Source organism: Neolamprologus multifasciatus, chromosome 2 (assembly GCF_963576455.1).
Source record: "Neolamprologus multifasciatus chromosome 2, fNeoMul1.2, whole genome shotgun sequence".
Taxonomy (NCBI): domain Eukaryota; kingdom Metazoa; phylum Chordata; class Actinopteri; order Cichliformes; family Cichlidae; genus Neolamprologus; species Neolamprologus multifasciatus.
In genome coordinates, this window is record NC_140440.1 from 33,544,681 (window position 1) to 33,562,080 (window position 17,400).

At 41.9% G+C, this 17,400-nt stretch overlaps 2 protein-coding genes across 4 annotated transcripts; both read right to left on the reverse strand.

The window, feature by feature from the left end:
• Positions 1–2,882: 2,882 nt before the first annotated feature.
• Positions 2,883–4,616, reverse strand: mid1ip1l (MID1 interacting protein 1, like). Of its 2 annotated transcripts, none has more exons than XM_085130346.1 (2): positions 4,457–4,616; positions 2,883–4,100 (listed from the first exon to the last, which is right to left on the reverse strand). In XM_085130346.1, the coding sequence occupies exon 2, from the start codon at positions 4,020–4,022 to the stop codon at positions 3,546–3,548; it is 477 nt and encodes a 158-aa protein (XP_084986472.1). In that variant the 5' UTR covers positions 4,023–4,100; positions 4,457–4,616; the 3' UTR covers positions 2,883–3,545. The 2 variants fall into 2 exon arrangements, with proteins under 2 accessions (XP_084986472.1, XP_084986479.1); XM_085130353.1 differs by having other exon boundaries at positions 2,883–4,095; positions 4,451–4,567.
• A 3,573-nt stretch (positions 4,617–8,189) lies between these two features.
• Positions 8,190–17,160, reverse strand: tspan6 (tetraspanin 6). Of its 2 annotated transcripts, XM_085130339.1 has the most exons (9): positions 17,053–17,160; positions 16,842–16,948; positions 13,214–13,402; positions 13,054–13,128; positions 12,679–12,771; positions 12,287–12,442; positions 12,093–12,176; positions 8,899–8,983; positions 8,190–8,806 (listed from the first exon to the last, which is right to left on the reverse strand). In XM_085130339.1, exons 2-8 carry the CDS (start codon positions 16,926–16,928, stop codon positions 8,915–8,917), a joined length of 753 nt encoding a protein of 250 aa, XP_084986465.1. In that variant the 5' UTR covers positions 16,929–16,948; positions 17,053–17,160; the 3' UTR covers positions 8,190–8,806; positions 8,899–8,914. The 2 variants fall into 2 exon arrangements, with proteins under 2 accessions (XP_084986465.1, XP_084986461.1); XM_085130335.1 differs by lacking the exon at positions 17,053–17,160 and having other exon boundaries at positions 16,842–17,046.
• Between the last annotated feature and the right edge of the window lie 240 nt (positions 17,161–17,400).

Here is a 17,400-nt window from a genome sequence, read left to right on the forward strand (position 1 = left end):
AGGATAAGTAGATAAATGGTTAAAAGGATGGATGATGGAGGGTGGGTTAAATATAAATATTTTCAGTGTACCAGTGGCTGGACAGAGCTGGACTCAAAGACAGCACAGGAACAAGCTCTGAAGACAAGATCCATAGAGGCTGGGGTCTACCACACGATGCAAGACCCCAGGTGCAGGCTGCGTAAAGATGCCCCTGAGACAATCCTGCACATAGCAGCAGGGTGCAAGATGCTAGCAGGCAGGGCATACATGGAATACCATAACCAAGTGGCCAACATACAGAAACATCTGTGCCGAGTATGGCCTGGAAGTCCCGAGGTCAACATGGGAGACGCACCCAAGAGTGGTGGAGAATGACCGAGCTAAGCTCCTGTGGGACTTCCAGATACAGACGGATAAAATGGTGGTGGCTAACCAGGCGGACATAGTGGTGGTAGACAAACAGAAGAAAAGGGCCACAGTGATAGATGTAGCGGTTCTGAATGACAGCAACATCAGGAAGAAGGAACATGAGAAGCTGGAGAAGTACTAAGGGCTCAGAGAAGAGCTCGAGAACATGTGGAGGTTGACGGTAACGGTGGTCCCCGTGGTAATCGGAGCACTCGGTGCAGTGCCTCCCAAGCTAGGCGAGTGACTCCAGCAGATCCCGGGAACAACATCGAAGATCTCTGTCGAGAAGAGCGCAGTCCTGGGAACAGCTAAGATACTGCGCAGGACCCTCAAGCTCCCAGGCCTCTGGTAGAGGATCTGAGCTTGAAGGATAAACTACCCGCAGGGACAAGAGGCACATATAAACAGAAAAAACAAACATTACTATAAACCTGCAACACTCGTTTTGTAGCCACATGCAAAGCTGTTAAAACAAGCAAACTTCTGAGCAAACATTTGCTTATATAGACATTCAGAAGTCTGCATGGGCATAGCAACATTACTGTAGCTGTGTTTGCACAGTCAGATCACTAATTTGTTGCCAGGCAAAAGACACCAATTTGTTGGTGCTACTGTACACCACCACAGTAGCACATGGAGCAAAACAGGAATTTTTCAATTAAAGAACTGGGATAATACTCAATAGTTAAGTCACTCACCTGATCTGAGGCCAGTAGAACAGCTTTTCAGTCATTAAATACAAAAGTGAATGCAGAGAGACCCAAATTCAAGCAACAACTGAAGCAGGAAAAGGAGCACCTCAATGGAGGAAGCACAGCAATTGGTCATGTCCATGGATTTCAAACATTGTCTGCAAATAATTTTCATCCAAGAATTAAAACCAGTCCTCATATTTAATATATTCGTTTGTCCAATTAATTTTAAACCTCTAAAAATGGAGCGCTGTGCAATAACTCCTGAACAGTTAATTCAAAACATTTGCAAAACCTCCAGATTTGGGTTACAAAGGTAAAACTATGAAAACTGTGTCTTTGTCCAACAAATTATGGACCTAACTGTATATAACTGGACATTGTAATTCCAGTATCTACTCTTAAAGCTCAGTTTTTGGTCTCCACCAGCTGTTTACTGTGTACTAGCTGAGAACTCCATTATATTAAAAGCTAATCTCGAACCATTTGATGATGTGCTGGTGTGGACAGTGGATTTTTACAAGCATCGAATTAAAGCAAAGTTAGAAATAGAATAAAAATAAATGAACAGACATGGATTTATTTCTTAGTTATAAATCAGATCAGTGTAAAGGTTGCATTCCCCATGTGGCCAGCTGTCACCAGTTGGGTTAACCCAGTTTATCTGAGTGGGCTGAGGCACACTGACCAGCACAGCCATTTTGATTCGCAGCCATCTGTGAGGCCCATTGTGAGAGGAGACAGAGGAGAACTGCAGCCTCTCGCCACAGCACTTTCCATGCAAACTCCCTGACCCCAGCGTCCTCGCCGCTGCTCGCCAGAGGAGCGCCAGTGTGTTGGACCCATCGCTTCCTGGATGGCCCTCACCACATTACAATCTCTTAATCACTGCTGTGCCTTTGAGAGAGAAAAGAGGGAGGGGGGAGGGACTCTCTGCAACTGGATTGGCTGCTCTTGGTGGAGCTGTTGCTAAGGGGAGGGCTTTACTCAGCGATGGATGGATTGATGGGCTTCTGGTTGGAGCAACTTACAGATCAACTAAATGTGATGAAGCAAATCTTCCAAAACTACTTGAGGTTCAGACCATGTTCTCTGTCACCATTTGCTGTTTTATTATCAAATTTGTCTCACCCAAATAAAGTCTTATCAACCGTGGTGGCTCAGATTGCTTTACTGCCGTTTGTCCTCTTGCAGCTACCATTTGTACAGTGTGAGATTTAAACTTTGTTGCAGGATTATTCAGTTCTGATGGGAAAGTTCAGGGTTCAACATTCTGAAACTGATTGTTGGCAATTTGATTTCAGCAAAGTCAAATTTAAGGATTTCATTGCCTATTTTTTTAAGATTTAAGCAACTTGGCTTGAATATGCATTGAGGTAAGAGTCCAATTACACACACATATATATAAACTTGTGCCCATGTACTTTAGATGATATACTGAAGTGCTTAAAACAGACTCCAGGCAATTTGCATCAGATACAAGATTAAATGGTGTTGAGATCCCAGCACTGCTTACTCATTTAGTGCCAAAGTTGCCACGCCCTGCTGAAACCCTGCTAGAATTACTCTTGCAACATCTGCATACTCATTTTGAAACATTAACATTGCACAGGCCTGACCAACATCTCTTCGTTTTAAGGGTTTCCCCTCAGAAGTTTAGCTTAAATATCATCTTTCGCCAAGAATGTCACATCAGAGACTAGTTTACATCCGAGCAGAGATTGAGGTAAACATCTATTTATAGGCAGGCTACTTGAGTCTGAACATCCTTCCTGTTACTAATGACAGACAAGACAAATATTATTAGCTTCATGTTTATTTCCATTTTACTGCATCAATATAAAATTGGATTTTCAAATTAAGTTTCCATAGACAAACATTTAAGCTATATAATGAACAACTTACAGTGACAACGTGGGAAGGAATTGAACAGGGTATGGTACAAAAAGTCAAGGCACACCTTGTTGTAGCATTGAGTGGAACGCTTTAAAACCTCTGCAGGCAAGAACCCTTCAGCTCAGCTTTAATAAAATGACCATTTTTACAAGGAGGGACAGAATAGCCAGCATTCAATATCTCCTATGGGCAGAAACTTTATTCACTTCAACTTGAAATTCATGTAAATTTGAAATGCAGATCACGTGAGGGAAATAGTTCTGCCTAAAATCAGAGCTGTGCTTCATCGGGACTTGATTCAGTAAACCTCCACCAAGCACGAACATGCCAGCCTCTCCAGAAGAGGCCGGCTGACGACATGCGCAGGGATCACTGGTTTATTTTTTTATTCATTTGATGGGAGGGGGCGGAGGAGCAGGATAGTAGCAGGAGAAGCCAGGAGTGGTTGCTCTGGTCAGTTTACCGTCCATCTGAGAGTTTTGGAAGAGATCTGGCCCATCACAAAACGCCTCACTATTTCAAGTCAGTTTGAGGAGAAAAGGGCGAGGAAAACCGATGCAGTTACTTCTATCTCATGAAGTTTCCTCCTCCAATTTCCCTCTTGTACCTGTTGGTGAGGTGGTCTGCCTGCATGGTCAGCTTGGACAGCACGCCAAACAGTCCCCTGAGGTGATAATGAAACTGATGCTGCAGGTCAGCGTTGTCATCCACGTGCACGTCTCCCTTCACCGCCTGCTGCTCTTCCTGCTTCACCGCCATCTCCAGGAAGCTGGCACCGCTGCTCACCTCCCTCTTCAGCAGACCCCACTCCATGTCGTTCTTTATGGACTTGAGCAGCAGGTAATGCTCGTACATGTCCCTCTGCTTGTTGCTGCACGGCGGTTCGTTGTTGTTGTTGGCCTGCTGCTCGTCCAGCGGCATGTCTCGCAGCAGGCTCGGCACCATGATGGTCTCGTCCATGTTGTTGGTGGCCGCTATGAAGCGGTGCATGACGTTAATGAGGGAGTGCTTGTTGCCGACGGAGTCGCTGCTGATCTGCATCATTTTGAAGGCTGTGAGGTTACAGTGTAGCGCAGACGGGTGGATCTTTAAAGGCAGAGCTGTTTGGCTTTTTTTGGTGATCTGCAAGATGAAGGGAGGGATGATTAGGATGAAGGGAGGGATGATTAGGATGCAGGAAAGGTGCAGGGAGATTGAGCAGACTCTGCAGAAATGCAGCACAGCAAAGGCAAATCCCTCTGAGACAGCTTTACATAATCAGCACGGACAATGAAACACCTGCAGCACGCCGGACTAAAGCCTGGCTGCAGGACACCGACACAGCGAGCTGACATCTCTAATAGAAAACAGATGAATAAGACTTCCGTGTGCTTCAAATCTATACCATCATGCCCGAAGCGCATCGCTATGACCTCGATTTCCTGCTGCTGAAATTCAAACATCCCTTCAGTTAGAGAGGCACTGAGTAAAAGACTGACCTGGAAACCTGAGGGAAAGCTTTCCTGGTGTCCTGGTTGGTTAACTCAAGTTTTCTCAGGCAGCGTACGGCACCCGCTGGGAAGAAAAATAGAAATTTCTTCAGCTGACTGACAGATAAGCGCTGTTTTTATACCCAGCAGCCGGGTTGGGCGGTAGGAAGGACTAAAAGTCCGGCCTCTTTGGCTTTTACTGCAGAGCCAGTTGGGCTGCATGACAACTGCAGGCGGAGCTTCTGCAGCGTCTGATCCAGAATTGACCAATGAAATGAGATCTGGCAGCAGCCACTCAAATATGTTTGTTCTGGGCTCGCCTGCAATTAGCTGTACCCTGTTTACTGCTCATCTTTTCCGGGCCGTTTGTCCCCTGAAGGCAACACTGATGTAAGTCTCCGTGCAGCTCTTTGCACGTCGGGTTTGTCAAGAGATGAACTCATAGATGGTTTAACTAAGCATAGTGTGATCCCCCCCATCCCCCCCATCCCCCCACACGCTCACTCTCCGTCCTTTATTGGCTTGTATATGTCTTGCACAGCACTGCCGCCTCGCGGTTAAGTTGTGTCGGTTCAACTAAAGCGTCCTCGCTGATGCAATAATACACTCATCCAAACGAGACATGACCCCAGGAGCAGCACGTGTCACCAGGTGGAGCATCCACTGTGTCACGGGTGTCCCTATAAGTCTGGCATAAATTTCAGGCTTTTAGCTGTATTTTCACGAGTTTTACAGCTTTTTTCACTGATAAAGATCTCCCTCAATGCCAATCTTAGTGCAGCAGTTAATTAATAAATAAATAAACAATAAAATTACAGAAAAGTAGGCATTTCTGTTTTGTTTAGGTCCACAGTAAAAGAAGAAAAAAAAAAAGAACCAAACAAAAAAGGACATTTTCTGTAAAATAACAATTTTCTGTTTTATAATTACAGGATAATTTACTGTGAATTTACACATTTATTTCTTCCAATTTAAGCCCAAAGAGTCATGCTGGCGGACTTTTTTCATTTACTACAGCAGCATTTCCTTATCTTGTAGAAAAACTGTTGAAATTGCACAATTTTTTCTTATATTAAGATATCTAAGGGATTAAATGTGAAGTTGAAACTTCTTTACACTGACAAAGGGCAGAGTTTCATTCATTTGCCACACTAAGGATCAAAGTGGAGCTGCATTTGGTGCGTCATGTAAAATGAGTTTGACATCCCTGCATTATTGGATTAGTTTCACCTGCAATTTTCCTGAGTAAAACCAGCAGCCAGTGCTTTGAAAAGCATGTCACAAGTTGCCTGTGTCTAAGCTGTGAGCAATAGCCAAAGCTTATACATATTTATAGAAGCCTACTTGTATTCATCAGCATGAATTCAATTATTTATTTACAGTCTAATGTGTTGGTGTACAGAGGCAAAGCTACAAAAATGCTCTGTGTTCTGTGTCAAATTTGACCCCACCAGAAACTGGTTACCTCAGGGTAATAAAGCGCTATAATGGCACTAAAATGTCACAGTTTTCTACATATGCTCATGTTTTTAGATTCATTTAAAATTGTATTTTTATTTTAATGAACATCAACTAAATTTTCTTAGAAGCATTTAATGTGTGATTGTATGGTTCTGTGTGTGCCTATCGTTGATAACTATTCTCTGGAACTTCATGAAACACTTACTGTCTTCAAGTTCACTCTCCTCGTTGAAGGAATGGGGCCCAATTGCTCAAACACATTCTTTTCTCCCATAAAATATTTATGTGCTCATATCCTGTAAGTTAACATGAGTTCATGCAAGTATTAAATGATGCAATTAAGCATGTTGTACCAGGCGAGCACCTGAAAACTTAAAACAAGCAGTGTCAAGTATCAGAGTTTAGAAACACAGTTTAAATGTTACATTCCACTACTGGTCATCTTCATGCGCTAACTCAGTGGCGCTGTAGGATTAACAGCACTACGCACCAACTGTAAGGAAACTTTATTTAACAAACTGCAAATGAGCAACATCTCTCAGGCCTTTGTAGAAGTTTTGAGTTCAATCAGCATAGACTGTGTTGATATTTATTTTGTCAACAACGGCATATTACCAAAGCACAGAGGTATAACTGGTGGTTATACCTCCTGCACGTGCACATCACGTCAGCTACACCCGGTGACTGTTTCTTTTGCTATGCAAACAGTTAAACCTGAAATTAGAGACGTAGGTTGTGCTTTTATTATTTGGCCACAACAATAATTTTTTCCCCAAGGCTTCCAGGCTCATATTTTAGAATGAAAAAAGGTTTATTCGAATGAAATATCAAACCATTGCACAAAGACCTACCACCTTCATACACATTAGGAGAAACGACTAGCCTGTGAAAATACAACAGCTGCAGCGAAGCACGAGATTCAACGACGAGGCGATCGAGCTGACAGCGTGTAGCCATGTTACAGCTGTTTACATCGGCTGCATCCCAATTCAGGGTCTGCAGCCTTAAAGGCCGCGTTTTAAGGCCGATTACGTCACCGCGACGCGACGAAGGCTGTCCCAATTCGAAGGCTGCTCGAAATGCGGCCCTCAAATGCGTCCTTAATTTCCCTGAATTTTAAGGACGTGGCGGTGTAGACTTCGTGGCCCAACATATCCCAGAATGCATAGCGCGGCGGTGGGTGTGGATAATTTTGCCGAAAAAAACGGCGGATGAGGGGCACCCGAAGAGTAAACTTTAAGTACTGAATATTATGTCACTTATTTATGTGCATATGTTTAATAACGAAGAACATTAAAACATTCCTGTTGGCCACATGTCGGCAAAGTCATGTGACATTAGTGACGTTTGTACTAACTTGGTTTTAAAGCCTTTACTTTAAAATATACGCCGTTCAATAGCTGAGCTTAATCTTACAGAGAATGATCAAAGCTCATGTAGAAACAAACAAACAAATGAACAAAAGATTTTCTCCTTCATTTCTGTCAAACAAAGCTGTATGAAACGTTTCCAGCTGTTAGTATCATGGTTGCTAGGCAACCTGGGCAGCGCGACGGAGGCTAGACCGTCCCATTTCACAAGCCTCGCACTTCCGGCCTTAGCGGTCTTTAAGTACGCGGCCCTCGAGGATCGTTGAGGCTGCGTACTTTGAGGCTGCGTACTTTGAGGCTGCGTACTTTGAGGCTGCGTACTTTAAGGCTGCAGACCCTGAATTGGGATACAACCATCTTTTACTATGCTGAGTGGTAGAAGTGAAGAACAATGTGGTGTTCACCCTTTAACTTCACCCCTGCAAATTATAGAAGTTAGGTAATGAAGGGGAGTCTGGTTTTCCTGGCTGTCAGCCACAGCCCTGGATGAAAGTTCAAGGCCGCACTGTGTTTTTAGTGTGTAGTTTAATAGTGTAACTGTGACAGGTCTTTATGTTACAGATGCAATTAGAGTGCATTATGAAAAAAAAAAATGAGAATCTTAACAAAGTGGATGGTAAATTCTTACTTGATCATTCAGGCATTTTTAGTATTTAGTATTTTTATGTGCAGTTACTTTAATCACACATCAAACATGCTATTTAAATCCATAAAGTTGTCTTCCACTGAAAAACTGAGATGCTTTCATATCTTGAAGTTTATTAGCATTCTTCTAAAGGCCCCAAATATCCAGGGCATGTTCGTCTGCCAAAAATCACCGGCTGCCAGAATATTTGTGTTTCTTTCTTTCTTTTTTTTGTGAGCAAACAGCTGTACAGACAGTCGCTAAGAACGCACACTGTCAGAGACACTGGATTTCATCTTTTATTTTCAAGTATTTCACATGCATCCACACAAGAATAACACTAACACTGAAAACTGTGGTAAGAAGTCAGGTGTAGTTGACACACATAATTGGTAGGGCTCGCTTTCCCACACAGCTCCTATAAATCATTTGTACTTGACTTCAGGAAGGTGACCTGTCCATTTCTAGGGCTTATAAAGGCTTCACACATAAAGATACACAGAAGTTTAACATTAACAGCTTATTATTGTCTACATTTCATCTGCTCAGCTACAGACTACTAGCGAAAAAAATTATAAAACAAGGCAACTGCGAAACAAGAAATGAAAATGTTGCTGTCAAATTAACTCAAATATAAACACAACATAAACACTTAATGTAATTTCCCTAATTTACTCCCAGAATAACAAATGACCTGTGAAATGTTTTATCTTTGGTCACACCAACTCTCGAGTATTCTCCCTTTTTGACGCTCCGCAGACATGATTCCCTTGTGCATTGGTGAGATTGAATAAAAGAAAAAGCGGTGAGTGTCTTCCATCTCTAAAATTACATGATAAGAAACACAAACACAAAATATTAAAATCCCAACTCAGTTCGCATCAGGACCGGCTCATCAGTGACCTGCAAATAGAAGCAGAAAGCCAGTTACAAATCCTCCTCAGAACGATCTGTATGACTTAGCTGTTACGATAACTCCCTCATAAAAGACATACCTGTGGCAGGTGACTGTTAGACCATCTCATACTGGTTGTTGGTGATGTATCGAGACAAGCAGCAGGCCAGGAATATCCCAATGAGCTGAAACCACAGTACACAAATTTCAATCTGCGGCCCAAAGTGACAACTGAAATTTTTTTCTATGGCTTCCTGAAACCTTAAATTACTTAAAAAACAAACAAACAAACAAAAAACAAGCAACAATTACTTCCTTTTTTGTGTTTTCACAGATTTATTTACATCTTGTATTCATTAGCAACACACATGATATCTGCATTAAATTATTCTGTTCTTGTCCCATTTTTAGTTTTTAAATGTTTCTCTTTCTTATACTTTGTTGATTCCTGGGTTTTGATATTTTTGTGTGGATGGATGCTGGAGAACGTGGCAGCTGTACTGATCTGCTGAGGAGAAGAGAGCTGAATGTAAAAGCAAAGCTGTTCAGTTACCCGTCGACCTGCGTTCCTGCTCTCACTAATGTCCACGAGCTGTGGCCATCGTGGATATAAGAGACAGAAATTAACCTTAGAGATAAGGTGGAGGAGCTCAGTCACTTGGGGAGATGACGCCTCCTGTGTGAGGTGTTTCAAGCACTTTCAATTGGGAGGAGGCCATGGGGCAGACCCAGGACATGTTTGACAGATACTGTCTCTCAGCTGGTTTGAGAACACTTCTGTGAGGAGCTGGAGAAGATGTCTGGGTGTCTATGCTTAGACTCCTGCCCCGACAACCAAGGTCAGTGACAAAAAAATTACTAGATGAATAATCAAACAGTGTTATGGTAATTTAAACATGTTTTATAATTATTCTTTCCTTATGGCTCATGTTCGAAATAAATTTAAAACATGGGTGATTATAGTGACCTATTTGATTTAGGGGCTGTTTAAACTATTTAAATGACTTTCATCATTACTGTAGCAACGTTGTTTGTTTACTCAGGTTTTGTGTTGGTTTCTGGAGACTTGGAAAGATTTTACATTTGTCTTAACTGGAAAGCACTTGGGTCAAGTCTACATAAATAAAAGTGACTTGACTTCTCGTATGACTGGAAAACTGTGGCTATACCGCAGAACCACAGGTTGCACAGTTTTCCACTTATAACCTTCACTTACTCTAAGTCAGAGCTTTGCATGGAGCAGCCACACTAATGCTCAGACAGGCTACAAGTAACTGTAAACATTAACTACACTGTGAGTCACTCTGAAAGAACTAGGAAGATCCTTCTCCACACCCGTGCTACAATGGTGGAACAGAAGTATACAAAAACTTCAGCATGACAAAGAACCAGTCGATAATATAGCATCTGTGAAAGATGATTAGCTCGGCTTCCTGTTAAATCCAGAATTGAATTCAAAATCCTGCTCCTCACACACAAGGTCTTAAATAATCAGGCCCCATCTTAATCTTAATGACCTTGTAGTACCATATCACCCTATTAGAGCACTTCGCTCTCGCTCTGCAGGCCTACTTGTTGTTCCTAGAGTATTTAAAAGTAGAATGGGAGGCAGAGCCTTCAGTTTTCAGGCCCCTCTTCTGTGGAACCAGCTTCCAGTTTGGATTCAGGAGACAGACACTATCTCTACTTTTAAGATTAGGCTTCAAACTTTCCTTTTTGCTAAAGCATATAGTTAGGGCTGGACCAGGTGACCCTGAATCCTCCCTTAGTTATGCTGCAATAGACGTAGGCTGCCGGGGGATTCCCATGATGCATTGAGTTTTTCCTTTCCAGTCACCTTTCTCACTCACTATGTGTTAACAGACCTCTCTGTATTGAATCATATCTGTTATTAATCTCTGTCTCTCTTCCACAGCATGTCTTTATCCTGTCTTCCTTCTCTCACCCCAACCAATCACAGCAGATGGCCCCGCCCCTCCCTGAGCCTGGTTCTGTTGGAGGTTTCTTCCTGTTAAAAGGGAGTTTTTCCTTCCCACTGTCGCCAAAGTGCTTGCTCATAGGGGGTCATATGATTGTTGGGTTTTTCTCTGTATCTATGAAGCGCCTTGAGGCGACTTTTGTTGTGATTTGGCGCTATATAAATAAAATTGAATTGAATGATTATTAAGTGGAGGTATGAAAAGAATTTGGGGTAATTCCCAAATTTTATGGCTTTATAAATGCTTTAAATATTGATTCATGGGAGACTATTGTGACTGGCTTGATTTGGGGCTTGTCTCAAGTGGCCACTTTTGGAGCGGCTTTGTGCAAAAATGACCTACAAGTGATTTTAGCAATGCACACTGGGCAACGTGGCGGCTCAATAAACCCGAGTCTGATATCAGAATGTAGACTGTATGAGGGGAATAACTGCTGAATCAGAGCCAAGATGCACAGCTGCTGTGGCTCTGCTCTAGGTCTCCGTGCTACGCCCCCCTTGGTGCAGTCTTGAGAACAGCTGGAGAACACATCACACAAACAAGCTTATGTTGCCACAATTCAACTAGATTTTCTCTCACTGTTGGAAATCATTTCCTGCTGTGTTCCTGTTTGTTGGTTAGTAGAGGTGGGTCACAGCAAAATAAAATAAAAAAATCAAGACAAACCCTCCAGCTGATCTGCCTGTCCTTTTATTTTCATCCTAACGTGGTGAAAACGGAGCTTTTTCATTAATAGAACAGAGAGTAGAAACATCTTGTCTCAAAGTGATGATGAAAAACCTTTTCTTAGATTTGTTACTTTGAGGCAGACTGCTGTGATTCCTTAGTTAGGCTTAAAACATTCCTTTTTGTTAAAGCAGGATCAGGTGAGCCTGAAACATTCCCATAGTTGCATTAATACGGTGAGGATTTTTCTCCACTCCTCTTTTCAATCCTGACGTGTTTACATGCCAATACTGCACGTCACAAACTTTTGTCTACTCTCCCACAGTTTGTGTTCTGTCCTTGCCTCTCTGTGCTTTTGCTGGGCGTTCTTTCTTCCCACAGTCACCAAGTCCTTGCTCATAGGATAATTTGGTTGTTGGGCTCTCTAACATTTTAGAGTCTTCACCTTATAATATAAAGTGGCTTGGGGGTGACCGTTGTGAATTGGCACTACATAAATCACATTTAATTGAATTAACATAGGTTGTTTATTACTTCAAGAAAAACAGTACTAATTGGTTCCTACATCCGGCTTCAGATGTTCAATTGTTCAGCTTTTCTTTGGTTTGTAGCCACAAACTGTTTCCATCTAACAGAATATTAGACGTACCTGAAAGAAGGCAATTCCAAAAGAAATCCCAGCAATTATTCCCAGGTTGTTCTCCATTGTGGTGCTTACCAGCGCAAAGCAGCCCTTCACAACAGGAAAAAACAAACCCAGAATTAAACAAAGTTATATTGAACCGAAACCTTTTACAAATACAGCTGACCATTTTTGAGATGAACTGCTTGTTCCAAACTCACCGTTGTGTACACCACATTCTCAGCCTTGGCAAGATCCTTCAGTGTTTCTGGTGAGCAGTTATCGCCGTCTTTACAGCAGCTGACCGGGATGCCTTTCTCTTGAAAGTACTTTGTATTGTTCCAGTCTGTGTAATTATACACCCCGCAGCAGTGCAACTAAAAGCAAAGAGTCACAACAACAAAAAATGAAAACAAAGCCATGTTGTGGATTCACCCTTTGAGAAGACACCTTCAGCGATGAGAGCAACATGGTTCATGGAGAGTGCTCCTGTGCGTTCAGCGTTGAGTCGACCTTTAAAATGTTCTCATATAAACAAGAGCCCTTTGGTGGTTACAGAGAAACAAAGTCATAAATGCAACGCCACTAGGGTGATGGAAAATCTCCCACTTACATTCCTCTGGATGGTGTCCACTGGATTCTTGCTGTCCGTGCTGGTGTAGGTTTTCACTGCGTTTTTATAGACGTTGTCCAGCGTGGCTTTGATCTGATGAGTTCAAAATAAAGGCGTCACATAGATAACAGAGGGGTTGACTTTGAGTTGTGCTAGCTGAAACCTGACTGAGAGATAACGGGTATCACAATAGTGGTATTCATCGTTTTGCTGCAGACGCTCATGTGATTGCACGATTTCACCGTTTGTGATGTTGAACTTGTTTTAACCTGTTTCGAGAAACTTTCACCCATGAAAATAAATGACAAACATTCCCTCAGGGTCATGTTACAGTTTCATTTTGATTCAAGCGTACCAACTGTGAGTTTAACTCACCTCATGCCTGAAGATGAAGCCTGAAACTCCAGCCACGAGCTCAGCCAGGAAGACCAAGGTCAAAAACATGGCATACTGAGAAACACAAAAGACAAAAAAAAAACAGTCATGCAAGGTCATCTCTGAGACTGGGAATGTCTCCTACTGCTCTTTCACCGACCAGTTTGAGCATCCACGGGCTGCCGCGGCATGTGGCGAAGCAGCCGAACAATCCGAAGATAACGATGATGGCTCCGGTCCCGATGAGGACATATGGCGCGTTGGTGCTCTCCTCAGCAGCCAGGGAGAAATAGGTCTCCAAGCTTACCTTCCCCCACACGCCAACGGCCAGCAGGATCACGCCTGTGACCTGGAGACAACAGAAGGGCGAGTCAGCTCAAGCATCAAAGATCAACAGACGAACGCAAGAAAGGCTTTTAGGACCTGTGATAGATACGAGTCAAGACCAACCAGTTACTCATTTCATTTCAATTTATTATGTAGCTCTAGGGAAAATCATAAACAATGAGCAGCTTAATTAAAGAAAGAGAAAGCTAATTAATTTATCTGTGGATCACCCGAGGGGGAAAATATCTACTGACTTCAGCTTCCAAAATATGTCACATATGATAATAAAACCATTTTTTTGGTAATTATAGACACTTAAAAACATTCTAAATCAATTATTCTGCATGTGTATGTACTTTGACAGACTGGTGATCTACCTTGAATCTCAGGACACTTTTACTTGAGAACTGTGTCGGTCTGCATCCAGAGAAAACACAATTTCCTTTAGTGACTTCCTTTATTAAATCTGCACTGATCTCAGGGGAGCAAATGTAGATGAGGCAGGGGGTAGATTGTATCTGAGGCAAACAGGATACAGCCTTTCCGTTCACAATACACGCTTAATATGCTGCGGATTATTCATCTACCTGCCTCGCGTGTTTTAGTAAGAACACGCCTGGGATTCGAGCCTCAGTCTGATTTAATCTCAATCTCAGCAGCTTTTCCTTTAACGCTCCCCCACACAAGTCATGAGCCTGAGGGGAGGCATCGGCTCAGCCAGGCAGCAGCAATAAATTGTCAGATAAAAGCACAGGCCTGAAGTCTGTGTTAGCAGAAGCAGGAGCCTCACAGGGCTGTTTGCTCAGAGCAAAGACTAACACCGAGAACAACTGGAAGCATCTGTTTTCCTCCACAGACAAGCTCCTGTTTGTTTGTTTCGTTTTGTGATGAAACATGATTTAAGCGTAAATGGGTCCGGCAACAAGAAATTACTGTTGCGTTTGTTTTTGGTTATTAAACTGTGAAAATAGTAAAACAACATGTTATTTCCCAACTGCAGAAATTTAAACCACAAGCTCTAATTTGAAGATATATTCAGTTTTTTACTCCTGTAAATAACCAACGGAAGCAGGGTTTCACTGATATATTACCTAAAGATGATAACACTGCTCTGCTTTTTAAAATGTGACAATCAGATCAGGGTTTGTCCTACTTCAAAATAAGCCTGCGTATAGTTAAAGCAACAAAGTTGCATTTAGTTGTTCCTGACCAATTGATAAACACATTTTAACCTGAGTCAGGAAATCAAAATCAGTGCATTTTGCTGTAACTTCTGATCTGATTAGAAGAAAAATAATTTATGCATAAGTTTATGAAACCCCTATTTAAATGTTTTTAATTATGATCCGATTACATCGTCATTTGGAGTTGCCAACATGTTTCTAATGCAGGAAAGACACTGAAGATCAATTTGATCTGTTTTGGCTGACTAACTCTTCAGACAGTGTGTTAACTGAAAGTTGGGTCATTATATTAAAATGAGGCATCGTAAACAGAATAGTTGATCCTCTGTGGGCCACTGGGGCACTATATCAGACTTTTATTGTGCCCTTTAATTTATTTATTTTTTTAAATTGGCCCACAAAAGTCAGTTAATTTATATACCACTAGTTAAAAACAAAAGTAAGCTTCGAGCCCCTGTAGGCTCATCCCTGCTGTTATTGTTGCTGGAGACACGCTGACTGCTGTGAGCCTACAGCAAAGTTTAACCAAATATCTGAGAGTCTAAGCTTGCAGTTTGCACACGCACATCTTTAATTAAACATTTACTAATTCAGCTTCGTTGTCGTGGTGTAAAACAAACCGGCTTTGATTGGAAAAGCTAAGAACATCACCATCTTTAAAAGTTTGCTTCAAAGGGGAAGTGACTGGTGGAAACACAGTCACTGGTACAAAAAGAGGAAGTGGTAGCAAGTTGCCCAATGTCCTTTTTCACTAGCCCCAGGTTATGTTGGACCTGATGAAGAAATCTTTGTTTCACCGATACAAAAAGGGGGCCCAAAATAAATTCATTAATAAAAATGAAAAACTGCATTTTTCTTCTAAACATTTGTACTTCCATAAGGAAAACCATCCAACCACAGCTGCAAATTAGCACTAGATCAAATGAAATAATCTATGTACGAAAATTAAATGATTAACTATGGAGCTTTAAACAGTTTTGTTTAGAGTAAACAAGAAATCTGAAGCGTTATTCTGCAATCTGTGCTTTATTCCATAAATCATCTCATGTAGTATTCTTGTTGCACGTGTATATAAAAACCTTTGCCCGGCTTCAATGAAATGTCATCTAATCATGATATGAAACTGAGCTGCAATCATCAAATTATCTCTGACCTTTTCAGACAAAACCATTAATCGTCTACTCGTAAAAAAAATAACAGTTTCAGCAAACTGTGTGGAAGAAAAATTACGAGTTGAAGCCCTACATCAAATCCTCGAATCTGAGAAGTATGCAGAGGTTTTGAACAACAGCTGTGCATTAAAAAAGAAAAAGAAAAGGGGAACAAAAAACTGAGAACTAGATGAGATGAAATGCTAGGATGAGATGATCACTATATGGCAGCACAGGTTAACAGCAGACATTAATAGGAGTGCACTGATTTATCTGCCAAGGCGTGTAACAAAGGTGACTGATCACAGATTGTGATGAAGGTCAATCTGCTGTGTAACACCAAAGGACACTGTGATGAGCGTGGCAACAAAAACAAAGTAAACCAACAACATACATCTAATGGCATGAACTACTGGTCAAAATGTTTGCTAGTTCTACTGGTGGACTGGTAAATGAGCAAAAATAACCACTATAGCCGATTATACAGGCGACCAGGTGCCTTGTCCCACACGTTGTCTGGCTCTAGTTTACACAAGTCAAGATATGTTATCTCACAAGAAAAAAGGTCTCAAAGCAGATATATGAATGCATCTCGAATGTTTAGCAGTAATGTGGCACAAGGTCAATAATTTTAACCGGAAACGGGAGGAATGCAGTCAAATTAAAAGCCTTCCACGAGTTACCTGGGATTATTAATATTAATTTCCTCGTAGTTAATTAAACATTAAGTTTAAGTTTTAGTCTGACATAAGATGTAATGTATTTACTTTATTAAATATCCGTTAAAAACAAACAAACAAACAAACAAAATAAAAAGTGACACTGAGGTTTGAGAAGTGCATTAGTGACTTTATTAGTGTACTTTAACGGCTAATGGCAACTTCCAGGGGTAATAAAGGCGAACACTGGGTGGATTTTTTTCCACAAGTGGTTATTACCGTCGACATAAAACTATCTCTACTCTGACTCGTGGACATTTTTTTTCAGAAAATTTAACTTCTGCAGTGATTTCAAGAAGCCGTGTCGTGAGCCTCGTTGGCATAGCCGCTGCTCGGAGCCCATTGTTGCTCCTTCGTTAGCCTGTAGCCCCCTTCTCCCCTTCCCTTTTGCAAGTCCGGCGACTCACCCAGAAAATGAGGCTGTAGGAGATGAGGAAAGTCTTCAGGCAGGTAATCACTGGCTTCGTCTGAAGCCGTCGAGACGGTGGCGACATGTTGGAGTTTAGTTTTTTAACTGAAAAAAGAGAAAGAGGAAAAAGCTTCACTTCCCAGCGTCCAGAAACTAAGAAGGGAAAAAGTTCTGGATCTGAGGAGAGAGGGGGAAGTGTCGTCACTTACCCACACTCACTTTCCTGGAAGATAAACAGCTCAGCTGGACAGACTAGCGTCAAGTCCGCAACAGCTCAGCGGTAAAACGCCACACGCGCACACAGCTATCAAAATAAAAGCCCAGCTGCGACGTTTTTTCAAGGGAAACGGTGTCCAACATGCGGTCCGGGGGGCAGAATTGGGCCGCCACAGGGTCCCACTCGGACTGTTTGATGTGAAGTCATTTACTGCTTCAGTTTTTCAATATAATTCATTTCTTCTTGTTTTCTGCTGATGTTAGCCTTCCTGCACAGGAGTGATACTGTATGGAAAGCATTTCTAGACCAATACCAGCTGATGGAACCATAAGGAGGTGCA